We start from the raw sequence: 19,917 nt of genomic DNA on the forward strand, positions 1-19,917 counted from the left end.
GGGGTCGGACAATGGTCCGATGCCACTCACCCCCTCGGAGGAGACCAGGGAAGCCCGACCACCGAATCCCTCTAAGGAAGGTCTCGAAGAGGAGATAAGAGTAGAGGCTGAGGGAGCAGAAGGGGGGGGTATCTGTCCCTCAGCCATAGCAGAAACCATTCCCGAAGACTCCAGCTCCAAACTCTGAGGTAGAGTCGAAGGAGGAACTGCAAGGGGGTGTGGACTAATAGTCGTCTGTTGAGACGGACTATGTAGCATCTGGGCCAGTGCCTGTGATTTTAATAATCTACTGACCACCCTCTCTAAATCATGGTCAGAAAGCCTGGATGACCTGGATGATCGGCTCCGATGGCTCCGTTCCGAGAGGAGAGGAGAGGCCGGAGCCGAAAGTATCGGCTCCAAGGAAGGGGACCTGGACCTCTTCCTCGAAGGAACCATCGGAGCAGACAAAACCATGGATGCTGTCGGAGCCGACAACTTTTCGGCACCGACAGAAGGTCTCGATGTATCGGCTCCGGCCAGAGCCGATACAGACACAAAAGTAACGGTGTCGAAGCTGAGCCACATGGTGGTCGGAGCCAGCCGGAGCCGACACCGATGTGACCGAACCAGTATCTGCACCGATAGCCATCGGTGCCGAGGGTTTGTACAAACTAGGATCGGCTCCAGCCGGAGCCGATCTCGACTCTGAAAGAGTCGGAACCGAGGCCGCAGGCTTAGAGACAGAAGCCTGGGCCTTGGAAGACATGGAAGTCTTAGTCGGGGCCGACTTAGCTGGAGAGCCCTCCGGTTTAAGAAGGCCCCTCAAAATCAATTTATTTCTCCTCTCCTGCAGGACTCTCTGGCTAAAAGAATGACATATTGCACAGGAGTCCTGCAGGTGGAGAGGTCCCAGGCAGTATAAGCAAGAAGTGTGACCGTCTGTCATAGACATCTTCTGACAGCACGAGTCACACTTCTTAAAGCCTGAGACCCTTTCCTTGGACATAGTTGTAACAACACACACACAACACAGTCCCAAGAAATAGTTATCCCAATAGTCAGATAACTGACTTCTAATACACACACACACCCTAACAAGGGGGGGGATGGGAGGGGAGAAGGCCTGACTAAAAAAATAAAGGAGTGAGGGATTTTCTAGTCAGAAAGGGACTTAAATTAACTATAAACGTTAAAAATAAAGTTTTAAGTTGAAAAGGGGGCTAAAACAGTAATATCTAAATCACTTACCAGGAGCTGGTAAAAGGAGGACCTCATCAGCGAAGCGGCAAACGAGATCTGGGTACTTACCGCCTTGCATCATGGGATATGGGGCTGCCTCGAGCTGGTAAAAGTGACTCTCGAGCTTAGCAAGTGCCGAGTCGGAGCCGAGGATCAGCTCCGAACCCATCAAGCAAGAATGAAGGCGAGATTGACAACTTAACATCTAAAGTTAACATCTTTCAATTAGATTATCTAGTAAGACAAAGCTAAACATTAGATAAATCAGCATCATATAAACAAACAGAAACTTTTAAAAACAATTCATACTGCTATGTACATCTATTTAATATAATACATTTATAATCAAATAACATTCAAATAAACTTGATATTAGGAACCAAGAAGAGAGAGATAAATAAAAGAAGCGAGAGACAGAGAGAGAGAAAGAGAAAAAAAAAAAAAGGGCATATCTACATATTAATTTATTTAAAGTTTGCAAAAATAAGTTCTGATGTTCATTTAAAGTCAATAACTTAGGCTATTATGGTTCAGACATTACATATATTAAGATGTACCTATTTTCTGTCATAGAAATGCAGTTAACAGCTTCTAAAAGACTTTAAATTACTTGCACCAAAGCTTTTTTCTCATACTTATTATTGCCAGTAAAATAAAATATTTATGTTCATAAAAATGGTTACAAATCATACTGCATAGCTATGCAAATTCCCAGATATACTTGCATTATTGTGAAGAAAGCCATCTGTATTTTATATATCTGAACTGCTGCTTTAAAATATGTCACATGACAACTTCTTTTAAGATAAAATCATAATGATATTTATGCTCGTCAGTTAGATAAGTCAAATGAATTGTAGCATTGCATATGTTTAAATAATAAGTATTTATATACATTGATATGTTACAGTCCAGTAAACTTTCAAAGACATATGTATATATGTTTTACTTTCAATGCCTTCTAAAATATCACATTTGCTTACTATGGGATACTGAATCATTTAAAATCATTATAACTTTCATATTTTATAAATTATAACATGAATAAGTAAGTAATTATAAAAAATAACTCACATTTAAATGTTATAGAGTTCATTTTCCATCGCAGAGTCGCATTTGCAGCAGTTCTACTTCCTGGTAGAGTGTTCTTCTTGAATCTGCGATGTGTCAGTGTGAATTCAGGGGTCAAAGTTCAAATTGACTGTATTCAGCTTCTCTGCGTGAATTCTGAGTGTTGAAGCTTTTAAAACAACTCGAGGACACTATTCACGAGGTAACCCACATCCCAAATTGTCTCCCTTAACATTCTGGCGGGAATTTTGATAAATGCAAGTGACTGACATTCATTTAGCAATATAAATGAGACTAAACAGAGCAAAACCTTCGCGAAGTACTTTACAAGTTATTACAGCCTCCATGACAGTGAAACTAAGCCCACAGTTATTAATAAATAATACAACTAATTTTTTATGCCCCTATTCAATTTTTTATACAAATCTTATTATTTGCCTGTATCAGTAATATCAAAAGCATGTAAATGTACTTATATAAAAGAAAAAGAGAGAGAGAGAAAAGAAAAAAAAAGAGAGTAGAAAATAAAAGAGAGTAAGAGAAGAAATAGAAAAATAAAAAAGAAAGCTATAAAAAGTATCTACAGTGGAATATTACTTGCTGTTTATATTAATAAAGATAGATATGAAACATTATTTACTACTATTTAGTTCTAATTATTAGTAATTAAAGCATGACAGATTATTTGTAAACAAGTATAAGCAATAGAATCATGGGAAAATAATTAGCAACAGTATTTAAACAGCACATATACTTTTTTACAAGGAATTAATAAGTTATTATTCCACTTATCATATTTTCATTACACTTCTCTCCCTGCCCTCCCCCACCCCTTACTGAATGCATAATCTAAAAAGAATGTCATTATTTAAAACAAAAGAAAAAAATGTATCACATTACTAACCTTGAGTCTCTTTGTCACAAAGAGAAACAGATTGATTGATAGCTTGTTATTAGTTCCTCAGATATTTTGACTATTTATGAAACAAAAACAGTTCTTTATACACAGAAAATAACTTTGATTAAATCTTTTTCAGAATATTTGTGGCTTTCTGAAAATGTAGTAACTGTATTTAAGAAGATTAATAGTGAAGAAAAAAGAGAGAGAGAAAAAAAGAGAGAAAAAACATAGAACAAGTCATTTGTTTTTTAGTCTTTTTTTCTTCTCTGAAGTCTTCCATGAAGCTTCTGTTGCCAACCTCTTTAATGAAGGACTAGCCCATTCCATTTCCTCTATTTTATCCAAAATCTTATTTTTTTTGATAAACAGCAATGCAGAGTCTAAGTCTTCAAAAATTCTGGGGCCATCAGGAAGAAAGATTTTTAGTTTGGCAGGAAACAGAAGGTAGGTTTTAAACTGTGCTTTCTTAAGCTCTCTTATTAATGGCAGAAAAACTTTTCTTTTAGTTATTACCAAGAAAGAATAGTCATTGTCAAAACGCACAGTTGCCTCATTAATTTTAACAGGTGCTTTAGCCCAAGCAGATTTAAGTACCATCTCTTTATCAAAGATGATAGAAATCTAACTATAACTGATCTAGGATACTTTTTGTTAGAGTTAGAATTAGATATGGATCTATGGGCTCTTTCGATACCAAAAGAAAATGCTTCTGGCAAGTCTAAAGTTTTAGGGAGCCATGTATTTAAAAAAGAAGTAATATTGTTACCTTCAATATTTTCTGGCAGTCCAAAAATCCTAATGTTATTGCGCCTAGATCTATTTTCCAGGTCATCAAGTTTAGTTTGTAGATGTGTGTTCTGTTTCAGCAAAACTCAATGTTGATTTCTTCTTCTTGGATTCTATTCTCCATGTCATTTACAGTCTCTTCTATGCCTGTAATCTGAGTCTTCTGTTGTTGCAAGTCTATATGTAACAAATCTATTTGTTTTGTAGTTTTTCTATGAAGGTATCAATTTTAGTATCCAGTTTATCCATTTTGGCAGTAAGTTGCTGGATTGTAGATATCAGAGACTGAAGTTCTTTCTTGATGCTGGAATCTTGAGAATTTGTCTTACTGGAACTCATTTCAAACAGAGGAGCTGACAGAAAAATTTCCAAGGTGTTTTCTGACAGGAATATTATTAAAATTCTCTTTCTTTTTTAGATATTATTTAAGAAATAGATATTCCAAACGTATTTAGAAAGAAAATTACTTCATAAATTAATTTTTAAAGTAATTATTTCCTGTCAGTGCTGTGAAATTGGTGGAGCTGAAGAAATCTGCTGCTATCCTGTGTTCATCCTTGGCCACGCCCCTTCTCTCTATACTTTCTGAAGAGTGCTTTTTCTTCTTCTTCCTTTTACAAGAAAAGCTCCAGACACAGAGGGATCTGCACCTGGCAGCAATCTTTTTAAGAATGGCAAAAGCTCCTGAGCAAAAGTGATACACTGCTTAGTAACAACCTGAGGCAGGATTAGGGAAAAGAATCCACCTGAGGTCTGGGGATACAATGATAAGCCTGGTGATTTGCATTTCACCTTTCGGACTGGACATCAACCTTCAAAGTCTGGGCCTCAGGTTGGGATTGCCAAGCACCAATTTCAAGGCCAGCAACATCTTTCTTAATGAGGACAGTAAGACCCCCCTCCCTTTAAGAAATAAAAGGCTTTGGCAACGGATGCCTGTGATAGGACATCTAATCCAGATGCTGAGCCATGGATTTCAGCATGATGACCCTCCAGAGGGTCTTTGTTAGATGCCTTAGGAAAGTCAGATGTACAGACTGGTAGCTACAAAACCACCCTAACAAATCTACATCCTTGAGCTTAAAAGGAACATCGGATACAGAAGTCTCACCATCCACATCACTTTCTGCCTTCTCCTTAAAAATATTTTAAATGGGGGCATCACAGGCTGATAAACCACAGAATGCTATGCAGATGTGTAAAGGCCTTAAAAATCTTCCTGTGCATGTAGGTCTGTATGGTAGACTGCCTATTAATTAACATTTTCAAGGTAACCTCTGTTAAGACCCTACAGTCCTCAACACCACATTCTGAGCCTAAACAGAAAAAAAATGACAATGTGGAAGTCTTTTTGGAGAGACTGCTTATCACAAGATCATACACCCTTCTAAGGCCTGGACATACACTAACATGTCCAAAGTCAGACTGACTACACAGAAAATGTACTCTAAACAGAAGTAAAACAGTAAACTATAATAATCAGATAAGATGAGCTGGTTCCCCAGTGGGTACTTACCTGTCCTGAGCAGGCCAAACCATACCAGACAAAGCATGCCAACATTGTAATACATATGCTGTGGACAGCAGTAGCAACAAAGATCTAATATGGTGTGAACAGATGCTGGTTTTATACACAAGTCCTGATGTCCCAGCGTGGTGGGCTGTATGTCAAGCCTGGAAGGAGTAAGGTGCTGAGCTCAAGAAGTATTCTGTGACTGAAAACCCAGTTAGTCAGGACTGCTGCAACATTTCTGATGAAGAACATCAAAACATGATACAAATATTCACATATTTAGAAATTGATTGGATACCACTCCACCCTCCTTCCCATTGTGAAGGACTTGAATGACTGACTGGAACTTCTAGTATTCTCATTTCTCTGTAAATAATTTCTCAGTTGCCTGTGTTCATGCAGGGAATGCAATGTAGTTGAAAAATAAGACAAGTAAATGATTACTTTGCTCAAGAGTAAATTCCACAACAAACTTTGGCAAAAAGGAGAGGTTTTTCTTAAACCGATACCATCCTTGTGAAGAATTAAAAATGTTTTTGGCACATCAGAGTCTGAAGTCAGATATTTTTCTTGTAAGGTGAAAATTAACAAGTCAGTTTTTAAAGTTAGAAATCTGGAAGAACAGCAGTTGCAGGCTCTAAGGGTAACTGTGCCAGTTTATTTATTTTTTTAGGACAATTTAAATCTCATTTAGAAGCCAGTCTTTTATGGGTGGTCTTCAATGCAGCACCCCTTTTAGGAAGTGCTGAACACGTAGATGCATGCTAGTGGCAGGTACAAGGGAAAGCAAGTGGATATAATTGAAAAACGCACCTTAACAGAAACAAAGGTCATCCCTGAATTAAAATATCTCACTTATATACTGCAAGGATAAGGGGCACCAGTGATGTGATGGGATCCTGATTCCTTTTATGGCACCAGAGGGAACACATCTTCCACTTACAGAATAGGATTTCATAGTGGGAGACTTCCTAGCCTCTAAGTAAGTTAACTATGGCCTCAGTAATCTGGTGACCGAAGGACAAGGTCTCCGGGTTTAAGTGCATCAGGGCCCAATTGTTCTAGCAGTCTCTCTCCAGCTGTAGAGCCAGAGTATAATTCCCCCTGGACTTTTTCACTGGCCGGGGGGGGGGGGAACCAGTGCTCCCTGGGATAAGAAGGTCCTAGCAGAGCACTAGCATCTCTGGACCCTTGGCCCTTACTTTCTGGATTACCTTGTGGAGTAGGGTATTGGGTCAAAATTGCATAAAGGAAAAGACCTATCTGCTCTTTAAAAGATAAGGTCATCTATTGCTTAAGGATCTTTGTATGGTGCTCTTGCATAGAAGTTATTCAGCAGTATGTTGCGCTGAGCCAAAAATGTATCTATCTCTAAAGCACCTTACCTATATACCAGCTTAAGAAGTAACATCCACTTGTGTGTGTCTGCCAAAGAATTCAGATGTAGGGGGGGCAGACTGCCTTTAGAATCATCTGGGATTGCATTCCTATCTCTAGTCAGTCATGACCAGCTTACACAAGGAATATGACCAAGTTCCTTTGCTACACCCCAAAACCATAGTATTATGTCTCCTCACCTGCAGGACACGTTTATTCCATATAAGTTGAGGGCCTTCACTGCCTGCACAAAGGTCATTATCTCTTTCATATTTATGTGCTTCTTTCCTTGGACTGTATCCCATAGGCCTTGAGAATATATTGCCAAGTATTTCTAAAAGTAGCTGCTGCTGGAGACCGATTGTGGGATGCCTGAGAGAAGGAGACCTCAAAGAGACCATGGCATCAAATCTTAAGATATGATAGGCATGATAGGGATTATGTATTCCAGAGACTTATGAGTCGTCTACAAATGGATCCTGGGTACTACTGGAATTTTCATGAGTAACTTTACTAGGAGTACCATTACGGCACTGGAAACCATGTACCCAACTGCCCTGGGACATTCTACATGGAGTCCAGGAAAGAACTGAATTCTTTTGGAAATAAGTGTCGATTTTGACTTGTGAGTAATGAATGAAAACCCAAGAATTTGGAAACAGTCCATTGTGAAATAGAGAGCCCCGTCCACTTACTCCTCCTCTAACTATACATGAATGAGGTATTTATCCAGATAAGGGTGGATGTGAATTTCTTTTCTTCTGCAATAAGCTATTACTGGTGACCTGACACTTTATAAATACCCTAAATGGAGTAGCCAGTCCAAATGGCAATGAGGTAATCTGGTAATGGGAAACCCCTTAGCTCGAACCCTGGAAAGTGCTTGTCCTTGTGAATGGAAATAAGAATCTCTGAGATTCAAAACTAGCAAGATCTCCAATGTCAACATTTTGAATTTGGGGATTTTGAAGGTAAGTATTGAGTTCTGAATGGTATAGGGTGGGTCTCTATGGCCCTCCCTGTTTAGCCATCAGGAAGAGAGACAAGTAGAAAACCTTGTTTTATTCATCTCTGGAGTCAGTGTCCTGCGCAGGGAGACAAAGTTATAAAACATCAGTATTTGCAAGCAGAAATGAGAGCAATGTGGAAGAAAGATGCCCAAATAGTTCCAATAGTAGTAAGTGCAACAAATCTTATTAAAAAAGAAAAAAACGTCTAAAATGTTTAGATATGCTACCAATACCTACAAATTACAGGAGTCACTACTGGGTACACTGTGGGTGCTGTGAAGACCACTTATGGCTGACATCAGAGTGAAACAATACTAATTTCATGAACTTTAATTGTAATTTGACTTAGGAATGGGGTCCATTCCCATCGTGTTATTAGAAACCCAAAAGATTTGGAGAAATTAAAAAAAAAATGGGATACACAACTTTTTGAAGTGTCTATAACTTAAATTTTGTTGCAGCTCTTTGCAAGGAACATTCTCTACACTGCTTTTGCAAAAACTTTATTTTTTTCATAATATGCTCTACTTACCACTAATGCTGCTTCATCATTAAGCAACCCCAGTTTGTCCTTCTTTCCAATGATGTTCTTTAACTGAAAAAGACAAGATAATATATGGAAGTACATTATGTCTTAAACAAAAACAGCATGCATAAGGCAAGCAATAAAGAATGGTGTCAATATGGAACCAATCTGGGCTACTTGATCTTTTACAGTGGAAAAAAGCTACAGTAAGTGTTAAAACCAGGTCAGCAAAGACAAAACAATCAGTCTTGTAGAATCAGTAATACATAAAACAATTCCTCTATTAAGGTATAATAATGTATAGACACAAGAATTCGTCAATGCCAAATGTTGTGCTGTGAAAAAACTGTACGACTATGAGGGATTAAAGATGTGTGATCAAAATAATTATGGTGACGCAATGGCCAGCATTTAAAGTTTAATAAAACATATTTTGCTACAAATTTAAAATTTCAATTTCTTCCACAAGCACCTTTCATTACAAGGAAGCAAAATGTATCACTTTACTGCTAATAAAAAATACATTGTCAGGATTCTTGGCAAATAAATGAACTGTAACATACAGAAGCAACACATGGTACCATGATCCTAAAGAAATGACACTGCTTTAACAAGCAATGCTAATAGCAAAAAGCAACACACATTTTGCTGTTGATTAGAACATGACACTGCTATCAGAAGCATAAGCAAACAACTGAAAATGAAACTAAATTCACATGACTGGATGAAAATAAATAATCAGTAGGAAGCATTTATATTTTTTATGTTTTGTTGAGTGGGAGCAGCAAGAGACACCAATTCAATCAAAACACCACAAACTAAGAAAAAACAAAAAAGAAGTACAGTTGTGTACACTTACCATAAATGTAGATGTTTGAGTGTATTCACTGTTGTAGTCATTACATTTGGGTAGAATCCCATAGCTATGGTTGGGAGTCTGGAGCTAAACAGCATTAGGTGAGGCTATAAGGCCCCGCAGCACTGCAGTGGCAAAGCCTGCCCTGGACTTAAGAGTAGAGAGGCAAATGGTCATGCTTTGTAAAGGTGTGAACAGAACTCCAAGTAGCAGCCTCTAGAATGTCCTTTGTTGGTACTCCTCTGAGAAAGGCTGCTGAAGTAGCTGCAGCCCTGGTGGAGTGAGACCTAATGCCTTGGGCACAGGTTTGCCACGGTGTAGGTAGCAGAAATGGATGCAATGGCTTATTCACTTTGAAATTGTCTGCTTTGAAATAGCCTTTCCTTCTGATCCTGCAGCATATGACACTAGTAATTGCTCAGTTTTTCTTAGAGCTTTAGTCCTGCTCAAGTAGAATCTTAGTGGTCTGTGTACGTCCAAGGAATGCAGAATTCTCTCCCCTTTGTTCTTCGGATTTGGATAAAAAGTTGGCAGATGAATTGTTTGGTTAAGAGCCACACTGGAAATGACCTTAGGCATAAAAGTAAGATTTGTCCTCAGAGACACCCTGTCTGGGTAAAATATGATAAAAGGCTCTACAGCCATGAGGGCCTGTAGCTCTGAAGCTCTTCTTGCTGAAGTAATTGCTAGTAGCAGAGCTGTCTTCCATAATAAGAACTTTATATCCGCGGTAGCAGCTGGTTCAAATGGAGGCAGGGTGAGCTTTTCCAACACATAACTGAGGTCCCATGCAGGTAATGGTGAACTTCTAGGAGGCCTTAAATATTTGGCTCCTCTAAGATACTACTTTAGTAAAGGATGAGAAAAGATTGGTGGCTCTTTATTGTAATGAGCCAAAATGGCAGAGGCATGGATTTTGATTGATGAGAAAGATGGGCCTTTGTCAAGTATCTCAGTTAAGTATTGTATTATCTGAGGAATATGTGGTTCTGCTGTATCCGTTCCTTGTGCTTGATTCCAAGCACAGAATTTCTTCCATTTGTCAGCATAAGATTTTCTAGTACTAGGCCTTCTGGCTTCCAAAATAACATCCATCACAGCCTTACTGAGAGGTGTCATTTGTATAATTACAGGATTAACCATGCTGTCAGGTTCAGAGTCTGTAGTTGATTGTGCAGGATCTGACTGCTTTGCTGGGACAGTAGTTGTGATTTTGGAGGCAAGGTCCAAGCTGGGTATTGAGACAAGTTCCTTAGGATTGGGTACCAGTATTGGCAGGGCCAGTCCGGGGCAATTAATATCATGTTTGGCTTCTCTTGTCTGACTTTTAGGAGGACCTTCGGTAGAAGAGGCAGAGGAGGAAAGGCGTAAACTGATAGGTTTTTCCAACTGAAGGATAGGGCTCCACTTTCCATGCTTGTTTGTGATAAGTCCTTGTGCAGAATCTTTTCAGTTGATAATTTTGAGGAGAGGCAAATAGATCTATGTCTGGGCTCTCCGATTTCTCTGTTATCATGCTGAAGACTTGTGGATTTAGTTTCCACTCGTGAGGATCCATAAGGTCTCTGCTTAAATCGTCTGCCAGAGTGTTTTGGTTTCCTGGCAGGAATTGAGCTTGAAGATGAATTTGGTAGGTCAAAGCTGTGTCCCACAGTGCCATGGCTAATCTGCAAAGGGGTTATGAGTGTGTGCCCCCTTGCTTGTTTATATCACATGACTGTGGTGTTGTCCGTCTTTATCAGTAGTTGTCCTGGATGAAGTAAGTCCTTGAAGGCTGTTAGGGCATTTTGAACAACTAGCATCTCTTTCTGGTTGATATGTAGATGCATTTGACAAGGTGCCCATATATCCTGAATGCATCTTCCTGCCATGTTGGCCCCCCCAGGCATAATCTGATGCGTCTGTTGTTAATGTTTGGCTGGCAGGGAGTAGAGTGAAGGTCCGTCCCATGTTTTGGTGACAGGCCTTTGCCCACCATAGAAACTCCTGTTGCAGGCAAGGAATGAGAGGAATCATTGTTTCCAGACTGTGTGAATGCTGACTCCATAAACTTTTAGGTCCCATTAAAGTTTCCTCATATGCAGTCTTGCATATGGAATTAGTAGGATGCAGGATGCCATTTAGCCCAGAGCCTGCAGAATTTGTCTTGCAGAAGACTGGGTTTTTGTTGCCATCAGTTTGAAGTAAGTAGTCAGTTGCCTTAGTTTGTCTGGCATGAGGTAAGCAATCTGGGCAGTTGTATTCAAGCTTGCACCCAGCAATTTTATCTTTTGAGAGGGTACCAGTTGTGATTTCTTTTCATGTATTGTGTACTGGGCGCAGTAGATAAGCCAAAGAGCAGTGCAGAAAATTGGTAATGCATTAAGCCAGCCTTGAATCTGAGGTATCTTTTGCACGACCGTCTTACTGGGACATGCAGGTATGCCTCTTTTAGGTCTAAAGTCACCAGCCAAGCATTCTTGCCTAGAATGGGCAGAAGCTGTTGCAAAGTGAGCATTTTGAATTTTGGAATGCACATGTATGTGTTCAAAATCAATAAATCCAGTATTAGCCGCCAGGCCTTGTCCTTTCTGGGTACCAAGAACAGTCTTGAGTAAAAACCTTGTCCTTTTTCATGTTCTGGTACTGTCTGAAAGGCCCCCATATCCATGAGGGACGTAACCTGTTTCTGTGCCTCTGCCCATTGTTTTTATGGCAGATCTGGCCAACCATTTGTCATTGGCAGAGTGTGGAAATGGAATCTGTATCCCTGTGAAACGATGTTTTAGTACCCACTTGTCCTGGGTTATTAACTGCCAATTTTGAGCAAAAAGTGCTAATTTTCCCCCTATGGGTGCTGCCAAAAGATAAGTGCTTGGTGTAGGCAGAGGGAAGTCATTGGGATTGCTTTCTGTAGGTTTGCGCTTTATCTCCTCCAGATTTGGAGGTGGATGCGCCCCATTGCTTTGACCTGTATGAGTCTTGAGCCTGGTACCTGGAACCCTTAGGGCATCTGGATTTGCCCCTTTGAGCTCTGTCTGACACAAGAAAGGACCAATTTTTTGTAGGCCAGTGTCTACTGAATCTAGGTGGCTGCACTTGTAAGAAATCTTTAACAGTGTGCATAGACTTAGCTTTATCTTCCATTTTCTTTAAAACCTCTTCTGCCTTAATACCAAACAGAGAGTCATGCTGTAAAGGTGCATCTAGCAATTTAGCTTTAAAATGATCAGGCAAATTTTGTTCCTTTAACCAGGTATGCCTCCTAATCACAGATCCAGTAAATGCGGCCCTGCAGGAGGCCTCTAAAGAATCAAAACCACATTGCAAAGTATGCTTTCCAACTTGTTCAGCTGCATGTAATAATTCCTGCAATTCCTTATTTTCTGCACATTCTGAAATCAACATCATTTTCTGTTTCCGCAATCCCATAACATGTTGTTGGTACTTAAGCATATGAAATTGACAGTTTAAGGCCCTGATTGCCAAGGTTGCAGATGTATAAACCTTTTTTCCCCATCTGTCCAGTGCCCTTGAATCTCTGTCGGAGGGGTTAGGGTTTTTTGCTGTTGAGGCCTTAACTCCCTTAGGACCCTGTGAAATAGTTTCAGGATCAGCAGCAGGGTTTCTAAATAAAAATTAATGCGAGTCAGGGACCCTGTAATATCTGCCAGGCTTACTGGGAGCCGGAGGTAAGGAGTCAGGGGTCAGGCTTGACTCCAAACACATCATCCACAATGTCTAAAACAGGGGGAATGGCTAAAGGCCTGTGCTGAGGGAGAAGGAAGAAATCCCTGAGCCTCTTTTTTGATTCTGAGAAGTCTTGACTCTCCCAGTGAAAATGCTCCCTCAATGTATGCAAGGTTTCTCCAAATGAATAATCCTCAGGAGGAGATGCAGATGGAATAGACTCCTCAGCATCAGAATCCTCATAGGGAGGTAAAGATAATTCCTGATCAGAAGAGGAATCAGAAGAAATAGAAATCTGATCTGAAGATTCATGATCAGTGTTGTGCCTAGGCCTCTTATCTGGAGGGGGATGGGTACCCTTGATCAAGGTAATAAGGTCTTCAGCCATTTTGATCATCTGTTTTTAGGCATAGAGGCCTGTGCACGTGGCTCAGGTGTAGGTTTTTTTAGTTTTAGAAGATGTCTTTGCCTTTGGTTTTGCAGCTTTCGGTTTGATATAGAAACGTTGAGGTCTGAATACACCCTCAGAAGCTGGTGCCTGCTCAGCGGCTCCAGACCCACCTGAGGGAGATACATCCGTCGGTCCAATACCTTGAGTACCTTGTGGCATGCTGGACTCCACATGGGTCTCGGTAGAGGCCTGCGACTCGAAGGTAGTGGGTATCAGGAGCTGCAAAAGCGCCTCACTGAGTACCGGCAAACCGGCGACTGGCTTAGGAGAAGCTTTCTTCTCAGTTTTGGATCTCGACTGCCTTTCTCTGTCCTTTTCTTTGCATTCTTTATGTACTCCAGTAGTCGGATTGCTATCAGACGACATTTCTGGGTAGTTAAATCTGTTTCCAAAATACTTAAGACGCAAAAATATACAGATGCTTAATAGTGCGTTGGTTAAATCTAGCACAAAACCGACAGCCAGGCACATTGTGATCAGGGCCTAGGCAAGGAATACAGTATAAATGGAAATCCTTATATGGTATTTGCTTCCCACAAGTCATACGATTATTAACTTTTTCTGACATCGGTAAAAAGCAAGAAAAAAGTTTCCCCAATGGGGTACTTAGCTTTAGTGAAGACTTCGGTTCTGAAACTCAAAATCTAATATTTCAGTAGTCGGCCGACCGGCATTTGCAAAATGCTTGTGCTTCAGGCACCGCGTGGCAAGAAAGACTGGAGAAAATGGCGTTGGCCGCATGTTTTATACCCCTGACAACCTGACATCATGGAAGAGAAGACAGCAACTGACACAGGACCCAAAACTTTGGAATTCAGGCCGACTGAGGGCAACCTGCCAGCAGATTACCCAAATGTAATGACTGCAACAGTGAAAAATGAAGAACATCGGAAGGCTAAGAATCAGAGCTGAAACCAACACCTTTATTACACAAAAATTAAGAGCTTTTGTCTTTGGTACAGTAAGACTTCCTGAGAACACTGCATCACTGCTAAAAAAAAGAAGTTATGCACGTTCCATGTTTGTTGTCCACAACCTCGCCTTCTTCCTTGCTGGTTGGGTTCGGAAAAGAGCATTGGTTCCAACTCGGCCTTATTACTAAAGCTTAAGAGCTTCCACTGGCTCAAGGCTAAACCCTATCCCATGATGCCCTGGGAAAGTAACACAGATCTTGTTTGCAAGCTACTAATAACAACAAAGCTTATAGTCCAGACCGAATACTAATCATCCCTAGCCTACGTCTTATGAGGCAAGAAGGGAACCAGAGTATATATGTAGGCAAACCAACAAAAATTCCTCTCAATCCTCCAGCAACGAAGGTAGGGGGAAGGAGGGTGGGACGCAAGAAAGAAGATGAGATTGTGGACAACAAACATGGAACGTTACGGTGAGTATATTACTTCTTTATGTTATGTTGCCCCATCTCGTCTTCATTCTTGCTGGTTGGGACAGCGTCCTCATCACCTTCTTTCTTGGGTGGCTCAACGGAATAAGCTCTTCAGAATAGTGGAACCAAAGGATGCCCTGTTCCGGGAGGCCATGTCTACTTTCTAATGAGTGATAAAGGTATGGGGTTTGACCCACTTGGCTGCAGAACAGACTGAATCCATAGGTAATCTGGCCTGAAAGGCGGAAGAAGTTGAAAATGCTCTGGTTGAGTGGCCCTTAATCTTTCCTGGCAATTGTTTATGCTGAGAAATATATACATAGGAGATAGTGTCAGTAAGCTATTTTGACAATATAACCTTTGAGACTGATGCACCTTTCTTGCTGTCTGAGAAGAAAGCACCTTTCTTGCTGTCTGAGAAGAAAACAAACAGCTGATCAGATTTCATAAACTCTTTGGCTCTATGCAAACAAACGCAGTTGCCTGTGTACATCTAACTGGTGGAGCTTGTATTTTGCCCTGCTGCCATAATTTGGAAAGAAGACCGGCAGGTCAATGGACTGATTCAAATCGGTCTCTGAACATACTTTGGGAAGAAATCAAGGATTAGTTCTGAGAGAGAATCCGTCTTTGTGAAAAACTAAGTAGGGAGGGCATATGGACAGAGCTTGCAGTTCTGAAACACTCCTAGCCAAAGTAATAGCTTTCAAAAAGACTGTCTTCCAGGTTAGAAATTTTAATGATAGTTGGAAATGGTGGCTAGTTGTACTCGTACAGTAGCTGCAACTGTACCATCATTGAAAATCTCTGCTAAAAACTCTAAAATTGTAGTCACAGGGGCTGTAAAGGGATCTATATTATTCTTGGAATCCCAACAAGAAAACTTTTTCCATTTGCTCACATACAGTTTCCTAGATGCAGTCTTATGGGATGAGACCAAAATGTGTCGCACTGCAGGGAATATGTTCAGAAGCCTGGCTAAGATTGGAAGTGGAGCAGCCAAGCTGTTAACTTGAGGGATTGAATAGAGGGATGAAGCGTTCTTGACTGATGGGTCCATCTGGTACCGGGTCCAGAATCCAAGGCTCCTCCTGGAGATGGGGCCATAGAAGGGGGAACCAGATTTGACAAGGCCAGTATGGAGCAATGAGAATTAGCCTGCAACTCAACGATTTGGCTTTCTGTAGAACTATGGGGATTAGTGGAAATGGGGGAAAGGCATAAAAGAAGTCCCGGGGTCCAATCGTGAACAAGTGCATCCCTTGGGGACTCCACTGGAGGGGGGATCAGGGCAAGGTAGCTGCTGCATTTGGAGTTCATGGATGTGACAAAGAGGTTGTAGCAAGGCTGGCCCCACTTGTGAAAAATTTTGTTTGCAACTTCCTGTTTCAAGGACCACTCGTGAGGCATTAAAATTGTTCTGCTCAATTTGTCTGCTATCACGTTGGATCTCCCTGGGATATGCGTTGTGATCAGAAAATATTGAGAAGACATTGTCCAATGCCATACCCTCTGAGCCTCTCAACACAGGGAGTAAAGATCTGGTTCCACCTTGATTGTTGATGTGCTACACCACAGACATATTGTCTGTCTGTATTGCAATTGTACCTGGTGAAAGAGATCTCTGGAATGCTTGCAATGCCAGAAGCACCGCTCTCATCTCTAGGACATTGATGTGCAAGTGGTATTCATGTTCCTGCCACGTTCCTTGGACAGTCTGTCCCAGATATTGCCCTCCCCACCCTATCTGTGAGGAGTCCATGGTCACTGTAGCTATAGGCTGAGGAAGAACAAATGGTCTGCCTATCGTTACCGGAGTGAACTGAAGCCACCATTGTAGGTCCTTCTTGCAGGTGACTGTAATGAGGATCTTGTGTGACATGGGCAACTCCCGCATGGACCACTGAGCAAAGAGTAGCCACTGTAATACTCTCATGTGAAGACTCGCCAGCTGGAACTAAAGTTATTGCAGCTGCCATTGAACCCAGGACCTTGACAACAAACTTTGCTTGTGCTTTCTTCCTCATAATCAAGATTGAAATCTGATGTCGAAGCATTAGTACCCTTTCGTGAGGCAGTTTTGCTATCATATGTTTTGTGTCTAAGTCTGTTCCTATGAAGGTAATATGCTTTGCAGGCAACAAGGCAGATTTTTTGTAATTTACAGCAATGCCTAGCTCTGAGCATAGATGGATAGTGGCATCCCTTGCCTTGGTCAGTAGATGCTTGGTGGTGGTGAAGAGGAGCCAGTCGTCTAAGTATGGAAACAAATGGAATCCTAACCATCTCAGGTGAGCCGTGACAATGAACAAGCATTTAGTAAACACTTTAGGGGCTGAAGTGAGTCCAAAAGGCAGAGGTCTGAACTGGCTCCCAGCTGGAAGCATAGATATGTCCTGGATCGCTGTCCATCTTTATATGGTAGTATGCATCCTGGAGATCAATGGAGCACATCCAATTGTCCTTTCCCAGAAAAGGAAGCTTGGACTGAAGTGTCACCATCCAAAATGTTGTTCTCTTGATGGACTTGTTTAGTCTGCTGAGATCCAAAATGGGCCTCCAGTCCCCTGTTTTCTTTGGAACTAAAAAGAACTTTGAATAAGTTCTGGATCCGATTTGGTCTGCAAGGACTTCTTGGGTGACCCATTTTTTAGCAACCTTTGAACCTCTAGGGTTGCGTGATCCCTTTGACAGGGTGGAATGTCTGGGACTGATCTTGATATTGGGGGAGGAGAAGAAAAGGGTATGTTGTATCCCCTGGATATAACTGACTGTTGAGTGATATTTAGCCAGGCTTTTGGGTACAGTGATAAGTCTGCGCAGACTGCCTCCAGAGGTGGGCATGCACGCCTCCTTTCAGGAGCACTGGAAGGACCTGCTAGAGAATGCATTTCTGTTGCCCTGATTCTGCGGACCCTCTCTGCCATGAGGACGGCATTTTTTGTTGTTTCCTGCTCTGCCCCTGGGGGAAAAAAATCACATGCGTCCAGCGAAGCTCCCTGGGATTTATGGAACCACATCTTCCCACCCTTCTGGCCTTTGGGTTAAGGCCTGGTAGGGACAGAAAAACGTACTCCCATGGCAGATAAGAGTTTTGCCTTCTTGTTCACACCTGGTCATAGTCTCTTACTTTTGGCCCAAACAAGGACGAGCCGTCAAAAGGGGCATTGATGATGGAAGTCTTAAAGGGTTCAGCAAACTCACAAAGTCGCATCCAGGAGTGCCTCATGAGAGCTTTTCCTGTGTCTGCTGCCCTACTTGCTCCATCGGCTGCATAGGAGATGAGCCGCATGGAGGAGTTAACTACAGAACCTAAGGTAACAAGCTGAGAGACCACCTTATCTGACACCTCAGCAGCTGTAGAACCTTGGTATCTACCAGCTCCTTTAGGAGATCCCTCTGAAGTCTAGTAAAATGGGTTAGGTAGTTCAGAGACCGGAGGGCAAAGGCTGCTGAAGAGAACATACAGTTCCTATATCTGTCCATCGTTCGAGATTCCTTATTCGGTGGATGGACGGATGACGAAGTCTCAGCCATCTCCTTTTTGGTGGCCGCTGCCACCACCACAGCATCTACCTCAACGCCTTTAGTCAGAAAATCTTTGTCTGCATGGGCAGTAATAAACTTGTTTGGCCTCCTCGGAACAGGTTCCACTGATTCTGGGGAGCCCCACGCCTTTTGACTCACCACCCCGAGGAGCTGATCAAAAGGTGGTGACACCCAAAAGGTGGATGGTCGAGAACCGAATGCTTCCAGGTATACAGATTCATTATCAGAAGGGGTTAAGGTCTTCCAGCTACTTCCCTGTTTCAGGATCTCAAGAATGTCTGAAAAAGAGACATCCTCAAAGGGTGACCTTGGGGACCTTTCTGATTCCTCCAAATCTGTATCTGAAGTGACAGACTGAAGGGAGTCTAGATGTTTCCTCTTACAGGTTCTCTTCCGAGGGACCTCTCTGGAAGGATCCTCTGGCAAGGTTTCGGAAGAGAGAGACTCACCCAATGCGGCGTCCTGGGGCACTGGTTCTCTACACCTGGGGGGAAAGATGGATCAGAGGTAGAAGTCGGGGGAAGAGTGCCTGGATCCCTAGATGGAGGTGCCTGGGGAGACAGCATGCTTAGCATCACCTCGAAGGCACCACAACCCGGGCCCGAGGAGACCTCCAACTCCGAAGAGCCTGGGTACCTTCCCCGCATGAAGGAGGTAGGCTCTGAGGCCGATGTAGGCACCAAGCTAAACTGTGCTGATACCCCGAGAGGAAGAACCAGATCTAACAAGGATCCAATTCGACTCCCCTCCCCGGACCTGACGGAGGAGCATAGGCTCCTAGACCCTTTGACCGAAGATGGAACCGAAGAAGTTGCAGCAGAAGTCGGGACCGAGAACCCAGGTGTGAGTCTCTGGCTGTCTCTGGCCTGATGGCTCCACCACAAAGACATCCATACACTCTGGCTCCGATACCACCCATGTCAGAGGAGGAAGAGAAGAAGGGGCAGTAGTGGGTGCTGGTTCCACGTCCTTATGGGCTGGACTCGATAAAATTTTTGCAACAGCCAGATTCCGGAGTAACCTCTTGACCACCCATTCAACATCCTCATCCGATAAGCTCCTGGATGAAAGAGAGGATAGGGCCGGGGATTTAACACCGCCAGCAACAGATTGTAATAACGGTGATAGCGGCACAGAGGAGATCGGCTCCAAGGTTGGAGACCGGCTCCGTCTGTGACTTCTGCTCGGTTCCGATAAGGTTTAAGGAACCAACGGAGATGATTTCTCGGGCCCAATAGCCATCGGGTCCGTAGTAGTGTACTTGGCAACTTTCCTTGTTGGCTCAGATATTGGAGCCGAGGAAGAAGCCTTTTTTGATGATTTGTCAGATCTGGGAGATTGTAAAGTCTCAGAGGAAGTCTGGGTACCTTCTACTGCCTCATCAAAAGGACCCTTGAGCAAATCCCTAGCAAGAAGTTTATGTCTGCGCTCCTCCAACACCCGCAAACTAAAGCCATGGCAGATGGAGCAGGAGTCCTACAAGTGAACGGCACCAAGAAAATACACACAACTAGTGTGCCCGTCAGTAAGCAACATCTTCTGGGTACACGAATCACATTTTTTAAATCCAGATTGTTTAGTTTCCATGCCCTGCTTAGAC

General features: G+C 42.2%; 1 protein-coding gene across 1 annotated transcript in view; it reads right to left on the reverse strand.

Moving 5' to 3' along the window:
• The window catches only part of MICU2 (mitochondrial calcium uptake 2), a 1,974,490-nt gene that overhangs the window by 589,953 nt on the left and 1,364,620 nt on the right, over positions 1 to 19,917 (reverse strand). The window contains exon 8 of the mRNA XM_044071592.1: positions 8,412 to 8,474. Within this exon, the coding sequence (XP_043927527.1) occupies positions 8,412 to 8,474 (63 nt within the window). The remainder of the gene's footprint in view (positions 1 to 8,411; positions 8,475 to 19,917) is intronic.

The sequence above is a fragment of the Protopterus annectens genome, chromosome 5.part0 (assembly GCF_019279795.1).
Source record: "Protopterus annectens isolate FY-2018-M chromosome 5.part0, PAN1.0, whole genome shotgun sequence".
NCBI lineage: Eukaryota > Metazoa > Chordata > Ceratodontiformes > Protopteridae > Protopterus > Protopterus annectens.